Source organism: Clinocottus analis, unplaced genomic scaffold, assembly GCF_023055335.1.
Source record: "Clinocottus analis isolate CAN_PGR_092001 unplaced genomic scaffold, fCliAna1.0.p SCAF_24, whole genome shotgun sequence".
NCBI lineage: Eukaryota > Metazoa > Chordata > Actinopteri > Perciformes > Cottidae > Clinocottus > Clinocottus analis.
This window is the reverse complement of record NW_027175976.1, coordinates 4883528-4906785: the sequence shown is the minus strand read 5'-3', so window position 1 is coordinate 4906785 and position 23258 is coordinate 4883528. Positions and strand designations below refer to the sequence as shown.

At 50.4% G+C, this 23258-nt stretch overlaps 2 protein-coding genes across 2 annotated transcripts; both read right to left on the bottom strand.

Moving 5' to 3' along the window:
- Nucleotides 1-1256: 1256 nt before the first annotated feature.
- Nucleotides 1257-6839, bottom strand: adamts1 (ADAM metallopeptidase with thrombospondin type 1 motif, 1). Its single transcript, XM_068590922.1, has 8 exons — nt 5849-6839; nt 4714-5054; nt 4470-4602; nt 3925-4382; nt 3629-3815; nt 3338-3516; nt 2945-3120; nt 1257-2830 (listed from the first exon to the last, which is right to left on the bottom strand). The coding sequence occupies exons 1-8, from the start codon at nt 6471-6473 to the stop codon at nt 2089-2091; spliced, it is 2841 nt and encodes a 946-aa protein (XP_068447023.1). The 5' UTR covers nt 6474-6839; the 3' UTR covers nt 1257-2088.
- Nucleotides 6840-8962: 2123 nt separating this feature from the next.
- Nucleotides 8963-22360, bottom strand: LOC137793885 (A disintegrin and metalloproteinase with thrombospondin motifs 5). Its single transcript, XM_068590296.1, has 8 exons — nt 21088-22360; nt 15833-15965; nt 15531-15698; nt 14740-15023; nt 13472-13655; nt 13202-13377; nt 12720-12895; nt 8963-12621 (listed from the first exon to the last, which is right to left on the bottom strand). Exons 1-8 carry the CDS (start codon nt 22177-22179, stop codon nt 11931-11933), a joined length of 2904 nt encoding a protein of 967 aa, XP_068446397.1. The 5' UTR covers nt 22180-22360; the 3' UTR covers nt 8963-11930.
- Between the last annotated feature and the right edge of the window lie 898 nt (nt 22361-23258).

Genomic DNA, 23258 nt, shown 5'->3' with positions numbered 1-23258 from the left:
TAAAGAAACTATGGTGAATTATAAAGCTTTCTGCAATGATTCACCACTTCAAATAACTGACGTATTGTAGCTCTACGTTACAATGACTAAGTGCTTGTTTGTTGAATCAGACATCATGCATTAGTCTGGCTTTGCCTTTGCAGGTGTTCAACAGTCTGATAGGGTTCGGGATAAGGGCTGGCTTCAGGTTCAGGTCGGGGAAGAAACAGTCTTAAACACAACACCGGCCAAGAGACTAGTAATGCCCTTTCCATGTAATGTTTGGACAGTGTGGGAGAATGGGCTCATCAAATTGGATAACATGCTGAAATACTCCCACCTAGTGGACAAAACACAAAACAGTTTTCACATATCGAGTACGTGCACCACAACTGTATTTAAGGTCCAGTGTGGGGGATCTGGCGGCATCGTGGTGACGAGTGAGACTCACATTGCAACCAACTGAAACTTCCACCGCGTGCCAAGAGGGTAAAAAACAAGAATGGCTTTGTCGAGAGGCAGCGTTTGCTTAGGGCCTCATGCAGAGGACCCGCTTTGTATGTGGATTTATAGAACCGGCTTATTAAAAGCTACCACACATTTCTTTTCCATTTCAGCCAATAGATGCCCCGAAATGCTCGACACTGTACCTTTAAGTAATTGTCGGAGGCTGTATAGACATGTTCACAAACAGTCTTCTCGTGGGTTATGATTGGCAGGCTGAAGAGCTCGACATGTGGTTAAATGTGGTTTCATCTCTGCTGTAACAGTTAGCCAAGCTGCATGCAGTGACTGGTGGATTAAAATAAAGTGTGTGAGAGTGAAAGCAGTGCACAGACAAACCATTCTGGAGACAATAGCTTTACAAGTCAATGTGATACTTTATTCATGAACCTAGGACCATATATATAAAACACTGTATAAATACTCTATATATTCTACTCCCTTCTGTGATCTCAATAACAAATAAAAAATAATATTAAAAAAAAAAGCCACATGATTATATTTAACAGGCTGTACAAAAATAAATAATGTTTGGATATTCTGTACAAAAGGAAAAAAAAAGACTTGATAGAAAAAAAACCGAGGTGCCTTCCCAGAAGGCGGGAGAGACTTACTTATGAAGTAGTAGCAGGAGACAAGTCCCTCTTTAGGTCTCCACACACACACACGCACACGCACACATACACGCACACGCACACACACACACACACACACACACTCACTCACTCACTCACTCACTCACACAGACACACACACACACACACACACACACACACACACACTCACTCACTCACACAGACACTCCTCTTTGGTCTTTGAAGAGTTCCCTCATTGAAGGCTGTGTAGGGCAAGATACGGCGTACTGAGGCATTTAGAGACAACTGGGTGTTACAATGTGCCGCTGGCAAAAACAAAGATGAAGTGCTACAGGTTTGTGATAAATAAACTGGCTTAAACATAAACACTATGACTATTAGCTATCTTATTTTCCATACCTGATGGGCGAGTAAGTAGAATATGAGCTAATCTCTTTCATTTTGTTTCTTTATATACTTATATACTCTGCAATAACATCCCCGACCCCCAACCCCTTCTGTGTCTGTCCAGCCCAGCTTGGACAAACATCACATACATGCATAAATTTTTTTGACATACACACACACAAACACACTTGCGCACGCAGTCTCACACTCACTCATGCACACACACATACATAAGCGTGACATTGGCACGGTAAGCAGCATGCTCCTTTAGGAAATCAGGAATGTCCACGCTTTCTCTCTTTCCCCTTGATGGGAGGCTTAATGTGCCACTGTTGCTCTGGGGGCCAGACCGGCAGCCAGCTGTAATCAGTCTTTATTGCTTCAACCAGGAGGCAGTGCCAATGTTGAGCAACGTCTGGCCCCAAAATGGATGGAGGGAATGGGTACAAATTGGGCTTCATTGCCGCAGTCGCTGTGGACCCACCTGGAACCCACGAAAGCCACGTTTGCTCTGGATGTAAACACATTCATCTGCCTCTTTAGTGAAGGTCAGAGTTGTTATCTGGTGTCTTTCTGAAAGCTGGGCGTGTGAAAGATGATTTTTCGATTGTGGGCGCACTCTTTAACAGGCACTCTGGTTGCACAGTTCCAGCAGGGGTCGCGGCCGGTCTTTGGGGTCACAGCTGTCGTGGGTTAGCGTGCGTCCGTCGTGGCCGATGCAGCGCAGCTGGCGCTTGCGGAAGCCTCGGCCGCAAGTCTTGGAGCACACCGACCACTCTCCGAGAAGCCAGGAGGGACAGGACTGGGTGTTGCAGGACCGAGAGGCCAAGGGGCGCAGCTCCTCCGGGCAGTCTCTGGCGGGACGACCCTGGGGATCTAGGCACACCACCTCTCTCTGCTGCACGCCTCCGTCACAGGTCTGGGAGCATGGACCCCACTCCCTCAGGGTCCACTCGGCCCCGCCCACCTCCCTGATGGCGTTGATGGAATGGCGGCGGCCTCCATTGCTGGTCGAGGCCGAAGCGGCATTGTTGGGTCTCGGGGCAAAATAGCTGTACTTCACCCGGGGCCTCGGGGCTTCGCCCACGGACAGCACCTGGATGGTGAGGGCCTCGGGGAGCGGGGCGAAGCTGCGGATGCGCTCCAGGGGGGCAGAGGAGCCGCTGTACCGCAACGGTGCACCTCGCAAGGCAATGTCAGTCTCCATGGTCATCAGCTTGTAGTCACCATTTAACAGATAGGTGCCGTCCTGGCGACGCACTGCCAAGTAGCTGTTATCATGACGGCCATTGCCTGGGGCGCGCTGCTTGACGTCCAGGTGGGTGGCACCAGCAGGGATGGTGACAACATCCTGGTAACCAGGCCTGAAACAGAGACACGCGGAGGTCAGCCTGAGTCATACAGAAGATGTGACTATGATGTGTCAGTGTATGCTAACGGTGTGTTTGTGTACGAGGAAAAGACAGTCGGATATGTACCTGGCACGCTCCAGAGAGCCGGACACTTTCTTGCAGGTCGAGCCGTCTCCGCCACACACGCCGCACTTATCAAAGCGCCGGTTGGAGCCGATGACGTGATCGCATCCTGCCTTGACACACTGGCCTTGGACACAGACTGAGGTGGAGTCTGGGCTGCAGGGTGTACCATCAGCCACCTGGGGGCAGCAGAGAGACACAAACGCAACTTAATAAGAGTCGCGTCTCATAAGGGTTGTTACGTAACAGTCCAATGGGAGGAGGTAAAAAAACTTTGCTGGCGATAGTAGCCAAGGGGATGAGAGAAATTACAATAGCAGGTCTGCACAAGTAAGAGGGCTGTTTTGAGATAAACTCTGAAAAACTATTTTCTCAATATAATCGAGCAACTCTCACCTTGGATTTGAGGACAATGAAGTATCCGGTCCCCTTGGCTCGGCACATCAGCTTGCAGCGGTCTTTGGGTGAAACTCCAACATACTTGGGCACCCACTCGACGCCCTCGCCCGAACCCAGCGACACTTGGGCTGACATGTCGTTGTGGGCCAGGCACTGTTCCTCGCGGAATGACAGGCCTGAGAAAGAAACAGAGAGGGGTCAGATTTTTTGTGCGGGTTGCATCAAAGCGAGACATCATTTCTCAAAATCTTAGCCGAGATTTCGGCGGTAACAAGAGGGAGGTCTTACCGTTGGTATCGGGGCAGGTGTCCGTGTTACAGGAGCGGTACTGGATCCTCTTGCCCTCGCAGTACTTGCCACCGTTCTTGGGCAAAGGGTTGTCGCAGGAACGAAAGGAATACTGCACTCCTCCACCGCAGGTCCGAGAGCAGTCGCCCCAGGGACCCCACACTCCCCAGCCACCATTGACAGGAGTCTGAAAGCAACAGGTACATGAGGATTATTATTATTTTCTACTCAGTTGATTGATTAGTTTCTACTCAGTATTTTGGTGTCTAATTGATTCAGGTCTGGTTGCTTCTTACCTGGTGTTTGGCGGCTTGGCTCTTGGTGAGACATTGCCCGGCCAGGCAGTAGCTGTCGTGCCCGCACGCCGTCCCATCAGCCCAGGGGAAGTTCTTAGTCTGGCACACCAGCAAACCATTGGACGTGGTCACGGTGCACCACAGAGCCGCGCACATGGTGCTCAGATCGGGGCAGTGCTGGGAGTCGTCGCCGAAGGTAAGCCGACACTGGTGGTCTGCGTCGTACACCGTCCCGGGCAGGGGCTCAGGGAGAGCCTGAGGCTTGACCGGTTTGTCCAGCAGACACTGCCCGTGGCCATTGTCCAGGAAGGTGGTGATCATGAGGGCGGAGCACGGGGACCACGGCTGCTGCTGGTCCAGGTTGGACAGGGTGGAGGCCATCATGTGGGAGCCCCAGTGGGCACCGTTGACTCCGGAGCACAGCTGGGCATCATCGTGGGGCATGTTGAAGACATGGCCTGGAGGACAAGACACAGACGTTCTTCGATCATCTCTTGTAAAAGTGATATGCGCGAATATCGAGAAGATGTTTTGCTGCTACTTACCCAGTTCATGTGCCACAGTGAACGCCGCTTGCAGCCCATCATCCTCAATGATTGAGCAGCTTCTGTCAGGGTCGCACACGGTGCCGACATCAGCCATGCCCAGAGTGTCGCAAGAGTGGGCACCACACAAATCCTAAACAGTCGGGTAGAGAGCAAGGTTGATGTTTGAATACTCTTGAATGAATTACTATGACTAATCCATCCTCCATCTCAACACACGTCCCCTTCTCTCACTCCAACTTACCGTTCTGGTGAAGAGTACAGCGGTGTCATAATGCTCAGGGTGGCGGTCGCTGGGTGGGTTGTGCTGCCGCTGCCACTGGCAGAAGTTGCGGAGGGTCATGGCGGCGTTCGATGACACCTGAGGGCCTCGCTCCTCCTCATACACCACCAGCAGCTTCACCACCGCCAGGCTGATGGAGTTGTGTATGCTGGGGTGGCGGTAGAGGCGGGACGCCACCGCCATGATGGTCAAGAGGTAGGGCTTGAGCCCGGCGCCGTGGAACTCGGCCATTGACTGGTCGGCCACGAGCATGATCTCCATGTAGCGAGGGGTGGAAACGAAACGTCTGGTTCTGTGGTGCTCTGAGGGGAGAGAAGGAAGACACAGAGAGAGAGGTCAGACCACATATCTGCGTCCAGTGCTGATTCCACTACACTGACACATTTGTTATTTTTAATAGACATTATTCCGCTTGTCTGGAACCGTTTGCACACTGCAAAACCCCACCAGTGTTCTAAATAGCAGCTACAAAGGCTCATTTCATTCAGAGGCATGGAGGCTCCAAAGAGAGCTCCGGATGTGCCTGGAGGAGCCAGGCTTCCGTGACTCAGCGTCACACCACCAGTGGCTCCTCCTCTTCAGGGTCCACATTCCTAAATTGACCTTCTCTGGTGGAAAATTCTGCGAAGGGAGAAAAGCCTCTCTGGGGGGAAAAAATGTCTGCCGGTGCGAGTTGTACCAGGAGGCGAGTTCACACGTCTAAGCACCGCCGGGCTCTGCCTGGCCCCAATCCCGCTGCTCCCCTCCCCTTCTTCCGCCACTCCTCCTCCTCTTTCCCCTCCTGGAGAAGTTCGCCCCCGCCTTCTTTCCTTCCCTCCCTTCCTCATCTCTCGTAGTGCGTAGACGGTGCTGTCAAAAAGGTAGCTGTGCCCAATGCGCATGCTGGGCTTCTTGGCACACGCACAACTCCAGCTAACTGCAGTCTGGGCAGCACATACACTACAGCCGGTGACTTATATAAAGATATTATTTAAAGTATATTATATAATCTATTTTTCCGTGTTAATTGCCACTTTTAAGGTTACTAGTCTAATATTTTCAGTTTAGTCCACTATGAAATAGTGCGTAAAATGCGCGTATATTTCTGCAGCCGTACCTGTCTGGTCTGCGTTAGCGGCTCCGTTCTTGACTTCTTTCTCCAGGTTCTTTGGCACCCTGTCCTCGTCCTCATTGACCCCGCACTTGGAGCTCCCCTCCTCAGCCAAAGCCGCCCGACCTCTCCGGCGGATGGTGTGGACGTCCTCCTCGGTGCCCACGAAGCCACTCGAGTTAAGGGGCTGAATAAAATACTCTTCCCCCTGAAAGTAGAATCCGCCCCGGAGTCCGTGGCACAGGTTGAGCGCAGCGGCAGAGTGCTCGTCTCCGTTCACCATGCCAGAGAAGAAGCAACCCGCCTCGGCTCCGCTCTTGGGTTCCCGTGTCGGGTCGGACTCAGGACTCCCGACAATGTGGAAGACAAAACCGGGCGCCAAGAAGGTCTGGTCAGGCTCGAGCTGCAAGACCAGCTCCTTGCCGAATACGTCCAACCTGTACTCCCGCATCTCCGCCTCCTTCTCCTTCTCCTCTGCGGAGAGAGTCCGCCACGGTTCGGGCTCGCTCTCCGACCGGGCCACCGGGTCGAGTCTGACCGGCACCACGGTGCTCTCCTCCCACGAGCCGTGCACCGCGCCGACGCACAGAGCGGCGAATAACCCGATGGAGACGTGTAAAAACCTCATCATGTGTGAAATCCGATCAGAAAAAAGACGAACTGATAATAAAGTCTCTATAAGAGGAAGCAAAATAAATCCTTTCAAAGATTTTCCACTACTAGCTACACACCCCAAGTGTTTAAACTTCCACAAAACTGTCCTCAAAATTAAGCACACGCGTAAAAATCTAAAAAAAAAAGGGGATCAAATCCAGTGCAAAACTTGCTTAAAGTTATGTGCAGGTCTGACTTGCTGCAACAAAAAAGCCCTTTCAATAAATGAAAATGAAAGCTGGATCTCGGTGGTAAATCCAACAGGTCGCTTCTCTCCAAAACTCAGCAGATGTCTCTCAGTTTGAGTTCGGGGGCAGGTTTTTCCTCTGCTGACCCGTTTAGTCTGTTCTCTGCTCTTGCCTTGCAGTCAGAACAGAGCAGGTCCCTCCTATATATCCCCCTGCCCCGGGACCACCCCTTTCCTGAGGGCCCTTTGATGTGAGAGGGGCCAAATCCCGTGCGCAACGAAAACGCACCAGCAACCTGGAGCGTTGCCATAATAATCAATCATTGAGGAGGATTTGGGCAGAGAAACGTTTTCTTCTTCAAACTCTGCTAGTCTGTCACAAGATGTACTAATACAGCCGTAACCCGGGGATAGTATTACTCAATATATTCACATAATGTTTGTCACACTAATAGATCAATTTACCCAAAAGGCTTCCAAGTGACATTATTCTACATTTAATCACTGAGCTACAAGCCTTTTATCAAACTCATGCCCATTCCAACATAAATCAGGGTGACAGGCAGCAGTGGCCGATGTGAAGCAGTGTTGTAGTGTCAGTGCAACTGGAGAAGGGAGATGGCAGCAGGTCCGGAACGGTGCTGGCCAAGGCTCCGGGAGTCGTACTCACCTCCTGCGTGCCAAGCCGGCTGTGGTGCGCCGTGGCCGGGGCTCGGCAGCTCCGCTCCCCGGGAGCAGAGAGGGGCCGCTGAGGTCTTAAGGTGGACCGGCTCTCCCAGCGGGCTGCCTCTGCACTCAGCCCAGGGCAGAGAGAGCCCCTGTCCTCCGGCTTCCTCCCGCCCGGACTGTTCCTCCCAGACAAGACGAGTTCACGATGGAGTTTCATTAAAAATAACAGAAATACTATTATCTGGAGGAACCACATACAAGTGGAACTCCATTCAAAGCAGTGAAAACACAAATCAGACCAATTTAATGATAGTAAAGTAAAAATGATCATTCAATATTTTAATGGTGTGTTATGTGAAGATATGGAACACATAAGGATATAGTAATATGATGTGTGATTGCTCTGTTTTTTTTTTTTTTTAACGAGTGCATATACACATAATTTCCACTGCATTGTGTAACTTGTGACTCACCAAAGCAAACATCACTAATCAGTCTCCGAAGGGACCGATTAGTGTAGTCCACCTTAAAAGCAACAGGTCATAAAAAGTGAATAGTTGTGATTTCATCATTTCCCAGCAGATGGTGGACACGAGTCATGGAAAGCCTCCAGACTGCCGGAGGGTTTTTCCATGACTCGATGGAGCACACATAAGTTTAGCCGGCAGGTGGCGCCCGAGCATCACACCTGGGGGCTTGGAAAGGTGGAGCCCGTGAGCCACTGACCTGAGGGAGGCAGCGCTGGTCCACTGATGTACTGGGTTCAGAGTCACGCTCCTGCTGGCTGATCCCGGGTCAGAACTGCAGCAATGATGAGTTTAGGTGACATTTAAGTTGAACACCCGCTTCTGTCTGTCTATTATACTTAATGTGTGGCCTTAAACAGATGACAAGTGTTGATTAATATTGGCATTTGTCCTCTGGAGTCAATAACTAACTTGTTTTGTCAGATTGAAATTGGAGTAAGTGAAATCTGCTGCTTTCCCTTCTGAACCTTAATAACAATATAATCCTGACCCATGATGTTTATTTCCAAAAACGTAGAGAAACTGTAATTTAACTGTTCTGGTACAGACTATTTGTCATAAATGTGAAAGGAACGATTAACGTGAAGCTATTAAATGATTCTTTAATCATTCTTCTGCTGCAAGTTATATATTAATATGTATTTTGTCCAGTGGTGGAAAGTAATGTAATACATTTGATTAAGTAATATATTTTACAAGTAACATTTTGAGATACTTCTTCTCACTCACTGCTCGTACTTCACTGCGTTATAGTTACCTTGCAGATTAGTGTTTCACATCTCATAATTATATATTATATATCATTATTATTTTGCTGTTGCAACATTACAATGCTGCTCACATGTTGTACAAATAATCCAATGTGTTTTAAAGGGGCCGCTGCAGATGTTTTGAGACTTTAAATATGATATTGATTTTGAGATATTATATATATTTATATATATACACACACACATATTTCATATTGCTATTGTTTGTAAATAAATAAAATGTATTGATGCCTCTGCAACATTAAGAACACAGACACAAAGATATTTAAATATATAGATTTTATGTACATATATTCATGTGAATGGCTAGAAAAGAAACACTATATTCTTACAAAGGAATGATTCTGCAGTCATTTTCCTAAGTCAAATAGCAATCTGATACAAAATTACTATAATAAATAAAACTCATCTCATTGTTTTTTTTATTCACACACATACCAGTTGTACAAACAATAAATTACAAGTTCAGTGCTGTGTTTCTGTCGTTCAGCGAGAGGAGTTTCCCCACTGGAAAAGTCAGAGTAGATTGTGTTTGTATGTATGTGTGTGTGTGTTTCTGAAATACTCAGAATTCTTTGTAACTGATGGGTTGTTTTGATGTCTCTGTATGTGTGCATTTCTGTGTAAATATGGTTGAATACTAACACGTATATGAAAGATCTACTCATTTTACAAAATGTCTACATTGTGTAAATAAATCTGAACGTGTGAGGGAGGAAGAGAGAGCGTTGTGTGAGTGGTATGTTGACCCGGGCCATGCATCTGAAGACCTTCCTCATGGTTTGTTTTCGACGGGTGAGGCTCGCCACACGGCGAGCATGTAAGAGGTTTTAAAAAGTCCATTTGATATGTAATGTACATTGTCTCCACCCTTAATGCATCCTTGATTACATAACCAAATCAAAGCATGACATCATGAGTTTCGGTGGAGGATTTTAAGGAATGAGTTCCCCTAAAATAACCATCAAAGCAAATCTCCTCCCGTACGCCTAGTGGTATCTAGTGATGCGGATTGTTTTTTGAATTAGTAAAAAAAAAAAGTATGTTTTACATTTTGATTAACTTTCTTGAGCGTTAGACAAGAAGATTGATACAACACTCGTATATATGTTCAATATGAAGCTAGAGCCAGCAGCGCGTTAGCTTAGCATTACAACTAAAACAGGCAACTCGTTGTTTTTACACAGATTTTTGCACAGATTAAGCAAACAATATCAAGCTGTATTCAGCGTGTTTTTATTCTTTGGACATAATCTTTGCTTCAAGTCTTCATGCTAAGCTATGCTAACCACTTCCTGGCTTTAGCTTCACATTTAATGGACAGGCCTGAGGGTGGCATCACTCTTTAGATCTATTTCTTAGCAAGAAAATAAAAAATTATACTTCCTAAAGTGTCAAACAGTTTCTTTAAATCAACAGCAACATCACTTTCCACAATCAGTGTCCAGTATCAGCCGCCATTTCTTTAACAGGAAGTAGTTCTAAATAAAGTGTTGACAGCGAGGTCTGTGGATTGTCTGAAGGAAATGAGTCATTTCTTCTGGCCGTAAAGAGAAGTCCATTCATTGACTATCTCAATAACCCAATTCTTTGTATTTTGGGTGAACCGACCCTTTAAAATCATCTATTCTGTGGCACAATCAGAATCTCTGTGATGCGACGAACACCACCCACCGGAGTTGGAAACAGATAAAACAATCATTTGCGAATACAGGATGTAAAGTAGCACAATAGAGAATGAGTCATGAAAAAAAAAAAAAGTGAGTCGCAAAAGGACCTTGACTGCATTAGTACCCCCCTTGCTGTCGTTGCGAGTATCCAGGGCTTACATTGTCATACGATTGCTTCCTAAACAGATAAACAAACTAACAAACAAACATTGACCTCCACACAAAACATGAAGGTCGCAGAACAAACGGAACTGAGAGAGAAGCTTCAAGACGCACATGTTCACGATACATACTGTATGTGCTTCAAACACAGGCCTGGATGAATGTGTTCCCACATAACACACACACACACACACACACGCACACACACACACAGACACAAATAATCAAGCATTGCCCCAAACCTGTGAGTCATCCTTAACCTCCGTAAATGTTAAGGAGTGTCGTGGTTACTTTGCCCCTTTTTTTCAATTGAACTGTTGCAAAGTTTGTCCCCTGAAGGCCACCGTACGCTTCCACCTCCTCACACCACGCTGCTGCATCAACGCTGCACAGGTGAGGCGTGCCTTCTGGGTCGACTTTCTTTTAGAGACGTATCTGAACAGTTTAAGGGATGCAACGCGCCGTCCTTTACCCAAACGTCCGGGTTCACCCATTCATTCTTGGTCACCACTGAAATGGTTCACGATAAGTCTGCCCTTCTTCTAGTGCTGCTTCTCAGTTTTCAGCCTGGACAGATCAGTCAAATAAAGACACAGAAGGCCTATAGTCGGGGGTATTGGTAGCCCTGATCCAGCACCATCACCACACGGATGCGTATCTCCTGCAATTTGGACATTTCGGTCTTTGAGAGGCTCATAAAAGTATTTACGGGAAGTGTATTGGTCGGCAACCAGAAGGTAAGGATACCCCCATTTTAGCTTAGGATGCACTCAAGTTGGTGGATGAAATAGACATCCTGAGCAATCGTTAATTACACATGATTTGTTGCTACAAAGATTGTTCATTATTTCAGCATTCTGACTCATTTCATGAGCGGTTCGGTGACAGAAATGTCCAAGTCAGTTCAGTAACAGGTGACGCAGTATGGCTGGCCTGTGATTCGGACGACAAGGTGAATAAGGAGTGCTTCCCAAATGTCGGCGCTCTTGTCTTTCGGACACACACAGTGATTAGCATAGCATAAAAAAAACAACAACACGACAGGCATGCCATTACAGGGCAACACACACTGAGCCTCCAGGGGTTTGGAGACTGGAGTAAAGACAATCAGTTACTGTCCATGTGGAAATGACATGCACTTGAAGTCCTCAGCTACGCCAGGGCGTTACTTGCCACTATCATACGGACACTGTCCACCGTTTTACTTGCGCTCTGCATAGCTACTATGATTCCAGAACATTTCTCCGGCATGTGGTCGAGTACATCCACGACAATCTGTCTCTGGGTCTCTTTGTGTTTCTGGTCCAGGCGCTTCCACAGTCCTGTTTAAGGCTCTTAAAGTTATTGGTCCAACATCCAGCTCTTAAGACCTTTTATCAGATGCACAGATTAAACACCTTACTACGAAATGTTTCTTGTCCCCCGTATTATTGTCCCTCTCTGTCCGCCTCAACATCTCTTCATCAGACAGTGTTTGAAGGCAGAGGGTCGGACAGCTAACGTGCAGCCCTTGGACAGTTTCCCACCCTGGTCCTTGCACTGCACAGTCCGGCTCTGCCAGCCAGTGTCACAAGTCCTGGAGCACGTCATCCATGCTCCTGTTACCCAACGGGGCCCCGGGGTCGGGGTGGAGGGACCGGGAGCGGTCGGCGGCCCCGGGACCAGGACGGACGGAGCGGAGGAAGTTGTCGTGGTGGTGCCGGTGGTGGTTCTCGTCGTGCTCGAGACCCTTGTGGTGCTCTGAACGGGGATGGACTTCGGGTTGGGGATGAGCGGAGCAGACGGCTGCTGCTGCGGCGCTGTCCGTCGGGGCATGAAGAAACTGTAACGGACATCCAGGGGCTTTTTAGCGTCCGTCGCTAGAATCTGGACCACCAAGGCTTCTTGGAGGGCCCCGGGGCCCATGCTGTGAAGCCACTCGTCCCGCTGGCTCCAGCCGCTGTAGTTGAGCACAGAACCGTTGAGCGGGATGATTGTCTCGGAGGTGGAGATCATGAACTTGCCGTTGAGGAGGTACTCGTTGGTGGGCCGTCGGAGGGCCAGGTAGGCGGTGTAGCGGGTCTGGTCCTTGGCCTTGTGCTGACGAACCTTAATGTGGGTGGAGCCGGTAGGGATCTTCACCACGTCAGTGTAGCCCTTACTGTTTGGCCAGAAAGAAAAGTAGAAGGTAGGTCAGAACCGTGCACAACACAGTGTCTTCATTGTCATCACCGGCTTTGCCGCATCTGTTTTTCTTACCTCTCCTTGGTGAAGTTGCCCACAACGCGTATACACCCGGTGCTGTCGCCGCCACAAATACCGCACTTGTCGAACTGGAGCTTGGAGCCAATGATGCCGTCGCAGCCTGTCCGTATACACTTCCCTTTGACGCACACCGAGCTGCTGTAAGGACGACACTCTGTCCCCTCTACCACCTGAAGGCAAACAGTCACACAATGATGTCACACATTTTTAAAAAACTTTCCCATTAAAAAGGTCCGAAGTGTCGGATTTAGGGATCCATGTTGCACCAGCATGTTCCTCAAGAAGCCCAGAACGGACAAACCAAACACTGGTTCTAGGGAAAGCCTTCCTCTTTTTTTTACTGTACCAGAAAGCCATTATAGTTCTCCGAGATTTGGAAAGAGAGGGTTTTTTCATTGGCTGCAATCTGCAACCTCACCACTAGATGCCCCTAAATCCTACACGCTGCTTCTGTAAATACACAGCAGCTAACTCACCCTCTGAGAGAACACCACGTAGTATCCTGTTCCTTTCGCTCTGCAGGTCAACTTGCACACATCTTTGGGGAGGACTCCGGCGTACTTAGGCACCCACTCAACAAAGGTCTTCACCCCTTTCGGATCCGTCTGGGGGCCGTTGCGCACCTCACATTGCTCCTGCCGGAAACTCTTACCTAGAGAACGGTTCCAGGAAAAGAGGATCTAAATGAGGAACTGAATGCTACATAAACAATACCGTGCGCTACTGCCGTCGTGCGTCACACTCACTTGATGCTGGACACGTCGTGACGCTGCAGGACCGATAAATGGCTCTCTTTCCTGTGCAGTAGCGGCCATTGTTCCGCGGCGGCGGGTTGTTGCACAGGCGTTGGGCGAACTGCACGCCGCCTCCGCATGTTCTGGAGCAGGCACCCCAAGGACCCCAGGAACTCCAGCTGCCGTGGTTGGACGCCTGGGAGACGGAGAGGAGAGTGGAAGATGAAAGAGGAAACAAAGAGTTGGAGGGTAGAGAGACGGATGAAAGGGAAAGAAAGACAAAAAAAAAGAGAGGAGATGAGAGAGGATAATTAGTGCTTATCAGACATGTTGGAAGTGGTTTGTGGCCAAGCCACATGTCACGGGGAAAGATCTTTGGAGAGCTTCGTGATGAAGAAAGATGTGGCATGCATTGTGGTGCGGACAGAAAAAAAAGCGAGGCCATCCCCATGTGATGAAGCCGCTCATTAAGACAGCATGACTGGATCTGTGGTGACGCTCACATGCTTCCCCCGAGGAAAAGCCTCAATGAAATTCTTAAGGTAACGTCCTTATTTTTGTGTTTTTCCAAGCAGTGCTACATGATTTACCGGGGATAAAACACATCCCCGGATAAGTAGCTTTTAACATTTTATGAGACAATGTTGATTTTATAATCCTGCAAAAGCGCTCACAGTGAGTTCCAGCGTTGAGCCTTTGTACTGCAGTACTTTCCACACTAACAGCCACTTATATATATATATATATAATATATTTGGAGGTTAAAAGATTCTGAAGTCTCAAATGGAGAGGCTTAACGTTGCCCTGAGCAGTAAACTGGTCGTCACGCCAGGCAGTGAAAAGTCAGAACTTGGGCCCGCGTCCACACATACAGTCGTCTGCCAAGGATCGAGTCAGACCAGACAAATGTCATGTGACAAACACACACAAAGGAAATATTCTTTGCCATTCTTTTTGACTTTCCCTCCCTTACACAAACACTCAGTGTCACAGTCTGCCAAGAACGAATTCGGTCCCTTCAACTCATTGAGGCCAAATTCAATTACATCGGTTTAAGTAAGGCCAAGAAAACAAATAGCTCAGATCAGCAGTGGCATGAAAACAGCAGACCAGTGACACTTGTTTTCCTTTTCTACTTTCTTTGTCTCTCCGACAGACAAGTTCCTACAACGCTTAAAATACCAGTTTTTGAACTATAAAAAGCAAATCTATTTTTTGATCATGGTCCTTTTTTTAGTCACCTTCCATCTCCGCGCCATCCACACTCCGATGCCACTTACCGAGTAGTACCTCTTGCGGGTCTTGTCCACGCACTTCCCGTGCAGGCAGATGCGGCCCTTCCCGCAGGGCGTTCCCTCCACGGCCGGCAGCTTCTTGGTCAGACACACCATCTGTCCCTGGCGAATCACGGCGCACCACAGGCGGGCGCACACGTCCATGCCCGGGCAGACGGTGTACTCGGGGCCGAAGGCCAGGCGACACTGCCGGACGGCGTCGTAGCTCTGCCCCGGGAGCTCCTCGGGGCCCAGCAGCGGCGTGCGCGGGGAGTCCAGGAGGCACTCGGCTGTGGCAGGAAAGAAGGCGGAGGGATTTGTGTGGGGGTTTTTTTTCTTGGCTGGTGTATGAAAATACATTTTATTCTTTTCGCAAATGAGACTTGTATGACATATCGCTCATAAAAGTGCTAAAGCTGCTAACGCAGCAGCAGATAGTGTCAAAATAAAAATGATATGTTGCTACATGATTTTTTCTGACAGATCGCCAAACCGACGAAGCTTTATGGGCGTAATAAATGAGACCTGATGAGATATAACTCATCGTGATCAGCTGCCAGTGATTTGTGTTTGGCTGCAGTGCCGCAACTCTCTTGTAGAAGTTAATGGGGCTTGTAAATAACACTCTATGAGTAGATTACAGCTTTGCTTGGTAGTAAACAGCGCTCAGAACTGTGTGAGAAAAGCTACCACAAGTCAATTTGCAGTTGGAGAAAGTAAAACCTCGGCAGGCGTAACCACAAGCCCCTTTTGTACCCCCGAGCCCTCAATCGCTCTGCATTTTCTCCCACGCTTACCGTTGCCGTCGTCAAAGAAGTCCGTGATGGTCGACGAGGTGCAGCGGCTCCAGGGTTTGGAGGCGTCGATGGAGGTGAGGATGGAGGACATGAGCCGCTTGTCGCTGTTCACCCCGAAGCGCTCCTCGCAGAACTTGGAGTCGTCGTGGGACAGACCGAGCAGGTGACCTGGGGTGAACGGCGAGAAGGAGAGGTGAGCGCCACGGGTATCAGGTGCGCGACCTCAGGCAATTCTCTCGGCGATCAACGCATGCCCTGGCGTGTTTTAGTCTGTGTGTGTGTGTGTGTGTATCTATGCCTACCTATCTCATGCGCGACAGTAAAGGCAGCGTGAAGCCCGTCGTCCTCGATGACGGCGCAGCTTCTCTCCGGGGAGCAGATGGTGCCGACGTCCGCCATGCCGAGGGTGTCGCAGGAGTGGTGGCCACAGAGGTCCTGGACGAGGGAAGTACTGTCAGTCGACACACCCGAAACATTGTGGGAAACCGTTCTCGTCCTGATCCTTATCTCAAAATACTACCAAAATGAATATCAACCGAAACTGAAGTTGACAGGATGCAGCAGGAGCTCAATGGATGGATATTTGAAGGCTGCTGCAAAAACACATGGGTACTACATCTCCCACAATGCATGCTTGCAAGACCCCAGTTTGAGACTGAGCAAAACTTCTGCATTCTGATATGAATCAATCAGCCAATCGTACCGTCACACGGGCCCGTGTGCACTGCACTGCAGGATGCACGGACGTGTGGACAAATGTGCATGCCAGTGTGTGTGTGCAGAATATCCAACGCGCTCTCTCTCTCTCTCTCTCTCTCTCTCTCTCTCTCTCTCTCTCTCTCTCTCTCTCTCTCTCGCTATCTTTCTCTCCTGTGGAGAGGATGAATCGTCATGTTAAGTGGTGCGGACAGGCCTGCTGGCTCGTGTGTTAGAGCCTCTCCGGGGAGGGAGTTTACCCCGTTCCCGGCTGGTCGGGTTTAGAACAAACTGCCTTGTGTTCCGCGCTCGCACTCAGACACACACACACACACACACACACACACAGAGTACATCACTATAAGAGGTGCATGCATATAAATGGGTGCATATACATGCATATAAAAACAGAAGAGAGTGTCTGCTGATGCCAAGTGACTGCCGGAGACACAAGAAGCCGACAAAGACCATCGAACACACTCGCTGCGTGCATGGAAGAGTCTCTTGAATTCACCCCCGTGCAGAAAAAGCTACGGACGGCGACGGCAGGAAGCCTGTTTGTTTTGAATCAGACGCTCCGTGTGCGTATGTAGACAACATTGTCGACACATTTCGTCACACGAGAAACTGCTTTTGTTGTCGTAAATTCGTGGGAGGAAAGTAGAAAACGCAACGCTGACGCGTGAAAACATACCGGGCACGACCTCAAAACTCACATCCCTATCTACGCATTGTTTACCCCACCCCCCCCTCCCCACCAGCTCTCTTGCCCAACTTTGTTTCCAACCAAAGGTTTCTCGCACAAGCGTCAAAGCGAAGCAGGGAGAGAGAGAAATAAGCACCGGAATCAGACACTTGGGGGGAGGGGGAGTGATGGAGGGATGCCGGATATTAAAGTGAAGAACTGAGAGAACAAGGAGTTACAGAAATATTGGCAAAAATAACAGGGGAACAGGTGGCACGCTGGTAGTGAAGGTCAGGAGACGATCAGAGCTGTGTGTGTGTGTGTGTGTGTAACAAGACCACTTGCGATCTAAGCCAAGGCTTGTGTTAAACAAACAGCCAGCCAGCCAGACCCAGACACCCACTCAAACCTCTCTTGCGGAGTGAGTTTAGCTCACTCTGTGTGGCGAAAACGCCCTGCAGGATGATGGCAACCAACCTGCTTATCAAAAGAAACCAAAAAAATGTAAAGTGCCGAGGTCACGAACGCTCGCTCGCCAGTGATTGACAGAAAGATTATTTCGTTCCCACGCTATCTTGTGCTTTTTTAGCCACGCCGGACCTCTTTCTGTTGAAAGCGGAGCTGGTGGCAAAGCTTCAGATGGTGATTGCAAACAGGAGTGCAGTTTATAAAGTTCACCGATGCATCACGGCGCGAGGAGAGCGAGGCCCCGCGCGTCGGGACGGGAGGGGCGAGGGGTGTCTGCCGACAGAGCCTGGGCGTCGAGGGCTTTTTTCCGGATCCGAGGGCCGTCTGCGGGTGGTCAACATATACCAGGCGACGGGGAGCACGTGTGAAATATCAGGAACGGTTAAAACAAACAGAGGGCCGAGCTGCGACGGGGGCGAGGGCTGGGAAATGTACACTTTGATGCACGGACGCACACGACGGAGGAGTCCAAACTACACACGGGCGGAGGGAACGGATTGTGTATGGGTGCACGCTGAGTCTACGTCAGTGTGCAGATCACGTCAATCACACGGCCCTCTTAGCGTCTCTGCAAACTGTTACGGTTTGTCAACGTTTAATGGAATTACAACCCATTTTCTACACTTTTTAGCAGGTATGATATCCGTATAAATATCAGGTTCTTGATTATTTTGACCTTCTGAGCGTTGATGTTCCATTTGAACCTTCATTTTATTTTTTTTCCTGGAGCTTTTAACTTCGTTTCACCGTATTTATCACCAAATGGAACTGGCCTCGGAGTCCCTGTGGCGGTCGGAAACATTTCTGGTATTCGCGCTCCAAAAAATGTTCTGATATGACCGCCCAAAAATGTCATGGCAAAGTGATATAAAGAACAGAATAACGTGCTATATTTGGAATGTATTATCTGGCAACACGCCGTGTCCATCCACACATCTGAGCTGTTGCCGCAGCATCAGATAGCGGCATGAACGCACACATGTGTGTCAACGTCCCCGGCGCTCGGCAGCCATCTCCGGGCCGAGCGTGTACAGTGGGGGCTTTGTGCGCCGTCCCGAGCGCACAACAAGCCAACACAGCCATGCACAGCATTTCATCTTCCCACATACGCAGACGCACACTCGGAGCAGTGCCCCCTCAATGTGCCCCGTTGTTTTGTTCCGGCGCTGGTATGTGTGGGACAGGGTGACACCGCCGCACGGGTCAGCTCACCGCGGGTACGGGGTGTTGGAGTAATTGGACTTGACCACAAAGAGACGGGTTCCCTCTGACCCCTCCTCTCCATCCCCTTCTCCTCTCGTATGGGAACAATGGACTGGCCTGACTTCACAGTCACAAAGTCTTCAATGGGCTTCAGTTCTAGTTCGGCGGGCTACGATAATCGAGTTCTACTTCACAGCCGCTCCGAATACACGAGACGAGTTATTTATTTGCGCTTAAGCCCCTATTTGACACCTCCGACAGTCGATGGAATACAAGGCCGCTGCCTGTATCTGGACTGAATCTGCAGCACGTCGACGCTCCGCTGGAGTTTCAACAAAAGGTTCCTGAGAAAAAGAGTTCACACTTTTCCATGCCTCTGCATATCAATATATCATGGGAGGTATGAGCTACCTGAGCCAAATGAACTTTTTCCTCACTGGCATGCCGTGAATGGAAACTCTAATGGCTCTCTACTGTTTATAAAACATCAGACTTTGTGCAGCTCTTGACATTGCATGAGAAGCCACTGGTGCAAAACAAAAACACCCTGCGGTGTTTCGCTGTAAATAAGCTCAGATGCTTGTCCCTCCCTTCTAATGATCCACGCAGCAAACTAACAGCAATTCAAGCACTTAGCCTGCTAAAAAAAAGAGAGGAAAAAAAAGCCTTTTTTTTTTACAGCCAGAGAGTTCAAAAGTCAAAGTTAAAGTGGCTGCTTTCTTTGGCTTATAAAGGTCGCGACCCTCTAGTCGAGCCGTGCGCATGAGCTATGTGCTTATTCTGCACACAAATTCAGCTGCAGCCAGTTTGGGAGCAAGGAGCTCAGAGGCCATGGAGGAGGAATGCATGCTCTGTGTGCGACACAGGCATCCCCTTTGACATCTACAGTATGATGCCCCCCCCCTCCTCCCCCGGCACACACACACACATGCTATAGTGAAGGTAAGATGTGTGTGAAAGACGGTCTGGGGACAGGTTTGTGAATAGTGCAAGCGCTGCGACAGGTGAGACACCAATGCACTGCCTTTGTTTATGAACACTTGTATGACGGAGGGCGTAGCTTTATGTGCCTAAATACAGTTGGCAATCTAAAATGGACTGCTTTCTGCTTTTTTTTTCAGGGCTCAAGTAGAACAGAGAGAAAGCCCCAGTCATGTTTTGTGAGGTTCAAGTCCAGTTGGACTCTCTGGCTTCCTGTCCGTAGAAGCCGCTGGGTAGCCGTCGTGTCCTCTTGACCCCCGCCAAACCAAACCGACCGAGGGTAGCGCCGCGTTCTGCCTGGGCTGCGTCAGTCTGGCGCGTGCCGGTGTGGCGGCAGCAGGGTTAGAAGGGAGCACACGAGGTGGTTGGCACACAGGCACACGGCCCACTTCGCCAGCTCGCTGACCTCAGGTATGCACTATACCGGCTCGCCTTGCCAATGTGCGACGGCGCCGCCGCGGCGAAACCGGACGGCCGGCAGACAAGACGCCGCGAGCGCTGAACACACCCCGCAATCCAAGGGGAGCCATCCCGCCCCGTCGGCTTTGGGGCGAGGCCACACCCGGAGAGGTGAAGAATGCGTGTCGCTGCCCTGCGGTTTCCGAGCAGGCGGGGAGGGGCGGAGGAGGAGAGAGAAAAGAGGGGGGGGGGGAGGGCGGTGAAGGAAGGGATGCATGAGTGGGGTCCGGGTAAACGCGGGCCTTCTAGCGGGGATGATGTGTTTGTTTTCTCTGACAGCTCCCAGCAGCTGACAGGACTCTGGGAAAGTAGCTGAGGGGGAAGAGGAGGTGTGGGGTGGAGAGGGGAGAGGGGGGGAGGAGGGGGATGTGCAGACTGAAGTGATAAGAAAAAGGGGGAGGAAGAAATTGCAATGCCGGGTTGACTACCTCATTAACGGCAGTTTCAAGGGAGTTTTTAGGGATATTTCTGCAATGCATCCAGCAGCTGATTTCAACCCCCCCCCCCCCCTGCCTTGGGAAGAATGTGCGTGCGCGCGGCCTCAGGCACGCGCATCAGATCGCCCAGACTTGGAGGCCTTTGGGGCTGTCAGGGGACTGGGAGGGGAGAGGGAGACAGAAGAGAAAGCCTAGAAAAACACCAGGCGCAGGAAATAGTTGTTGTTTTTTTAAATGTGAGTTTTACAGACGAGAGCACTGGAGATTCAGCAAAAAAAAAGAAGAAGAAGGGACTGAAAAAGAAATCCTAAAGCACAGGGCTGGATACAAGCAGCGGCATGTGGAGTCGTCCCTTCATGATGCCAATGGAGTGGTGGTTCACAGTTGGCCAACAAAACCACTTCATGTGTCGCCTTTCGGCTATGACTGTTATGTAACGGTAATGCGTGTCAGTTATGTTCACTCTTTGTGTTTTGCTGTTCGTAAGCTATTCAATAAGCCACCCCGGGTCTATGTCTGCCAAGAAGTGCTTAGCTGCAGCTGCCGACGCGTGCACTGTCAAAATAAAAACAACCGGTGGCGTCACTCGGCGCAGGAGACAGGTGGAGTGTGCAGGCGTTTAGTTTACCTGCCTGGTGAAGAGGATGGCGGCGTCGTGGTGCTGCTGGTGGTCGTCGTCCAGCGGGTTCTGCTGGTTCTGCCACTTGCAGAAGCTCTTCAGCGTCGCCGCCGCGTTCTTGGACACGTCGAGCCCCTTCTCCTTCTCGGTGACCACGGTCACTTTCACCACCGACAGCCGGATGGGGTTCTCGATGCTCGCGTGGCCGTACAGCTTGGAGGCGATGGCGGCCAGCGTGAGCAGGTAGTGGTTCAAGTCCTTGCCGTATTTCTTGGTCATGGTCTCGTCGGCCACCAGGAGCAGCTCCACGTGCCTGGCGCGGGACACCGACCTCTTGTTGCGCGTGCCGCGCTCTCTGGCGAGCCGGCTCCAGCGCGTTCGCCCGCGCGCGCCGTGTTCGCTCGCGCTCTCCCCCGCGAGCGCCTCTCTGTCCCGCCTCCGCTCCCCGCGACCTCGCAGCCGCCGCCTGGCCGCCGCGTCCCGGCGTCCCCGGCGGCCGTCGCGCGTCCCGCAGCTCTCGCGCCCCTCGCGCGCGGCCTCGAAGCTGAAACGCTCGCGCGTGAACACGTGGAGCGCGCTCTCCGCGTCCTTGTCCTGCAGGGCGCGCGCGTCGTGCTCGTGTCCCTTCGCCCGAACGATAGGCGTGATGCTGTAGCGCGCGTGCTCCACGGCGAAGAAGCCCTCGAGACCCCCGCCGCAGAGGTTGAAGACGGCCAGCGACTCCGGGTTGGAGTCCACTGTCCCCCGGTACACGCACTCCCGCTGCAAAGCCGCGGGGCTGTCCCCCATCATGGCGAGCACGTACTGGGGGCTGAAGTGATGCGACAGCACCATCTCGTCCCGCTCCATGTCCAGCTGAAAGCGGCTCCCGTCCAGGTACAGCAGGTAGCCCACCTTCCCGCCTGCGTGGTAAATCCGGTCAATGGTCCGCACGACCCCGTCTGTCCTGCGGGCAGGTGTGAGGAGCGACCCGTTCGCAGGTGGAAGATAGAAACCCTGGAAAGTAGAAATCCCGGCTCCCAGCTCCAACTCCCCGGCGCACAGCAACAGTAGCTGAAACCAGAGCATGCCCTCGGCCAGAGCACCAAGGATCCGCACCATTGTTCATTCCAACCCGAAGAACATCCAACTCAAAACGACCCGGGACCGGCTCAAGAGACAACTTTGAGCGTTGGTGACTCCAAAAAGCGCCTCCTCCCGGTGTCCAAATCCCCCATGGAAAGGCGCACAGTGGTAACCAACAGGCGAGCAAAGAAAACCATTGAGGAGGAGAAGAAGAGGACAAACGGAAAGACGGAAAAGAGCAGCGGAACGGAACTGTGTGCAGGCTGGAGAGCACGCAGCTGAACTTGGAGAACAAAAACACAAAGTTTGCTCTTAATAGGACCCGCAGAGGAAAAGTCCTGCCCCCTTTGCGCTCAATCACCACTCCTCCACCCCCCCCCCCTCTCTCTCCCTCTCCCTCTCTCTCTCTCTCTCTCTCTCTCTCTCTCTCTCTCTCTCTCTCTCTCTCTCTCTCTCTCTGTGTGTGTGTGTGGATGTGTGTCTCTCTCGCTCTGTGTGTCTCTCTTCCTCAAATCGGAGTGGAGTCAAGTGCTGGAGGAGAGAGAGAGACCTGAACAATGCTGTCACTGGAGTATTTCCCATAGCCTCAGCAAAAGGAAAGAGGAGCCTGTTAGACTTTGCAAGTCCATCAAAATCCACATGACTCCTTTTGAGCGGCGCAGGGGAAAAAGAAGAGATGCAAGCCAGAAACCTAAAACCTCCAATCACCTCTGGTCAGGAATAAATCCTGAAATCTATACACCAGTGAACCCCTCATTAGCGTCAGTGTATCAACACCCCTTGAAGTTAGCCTAACATCAACAGCAGCAAAACAAGTTACCAAACAGCCACATGCTGCCACGCCCAGGACCAACACCCTTTATCGCAACCATCACACACCAGCAGCCATGTTATTTTTACACGTTTACCACTCCGACTCCTTTAATAATTGAAGGCTAAAAGTCCAACAGGACTTGACTGGAGAGTTGCAGCAAACTGGAGGGGAATGGATAATTTATGGCTGTGCCCGAATAAGAGTTGTGGGAGTTCACTGTTCCCCGCGTGAGACATGTAATGGCGTGTCGTGAGATGGATGAAAATCGGTGAGCATGCATACAGTAGATGCTGGGACGGAA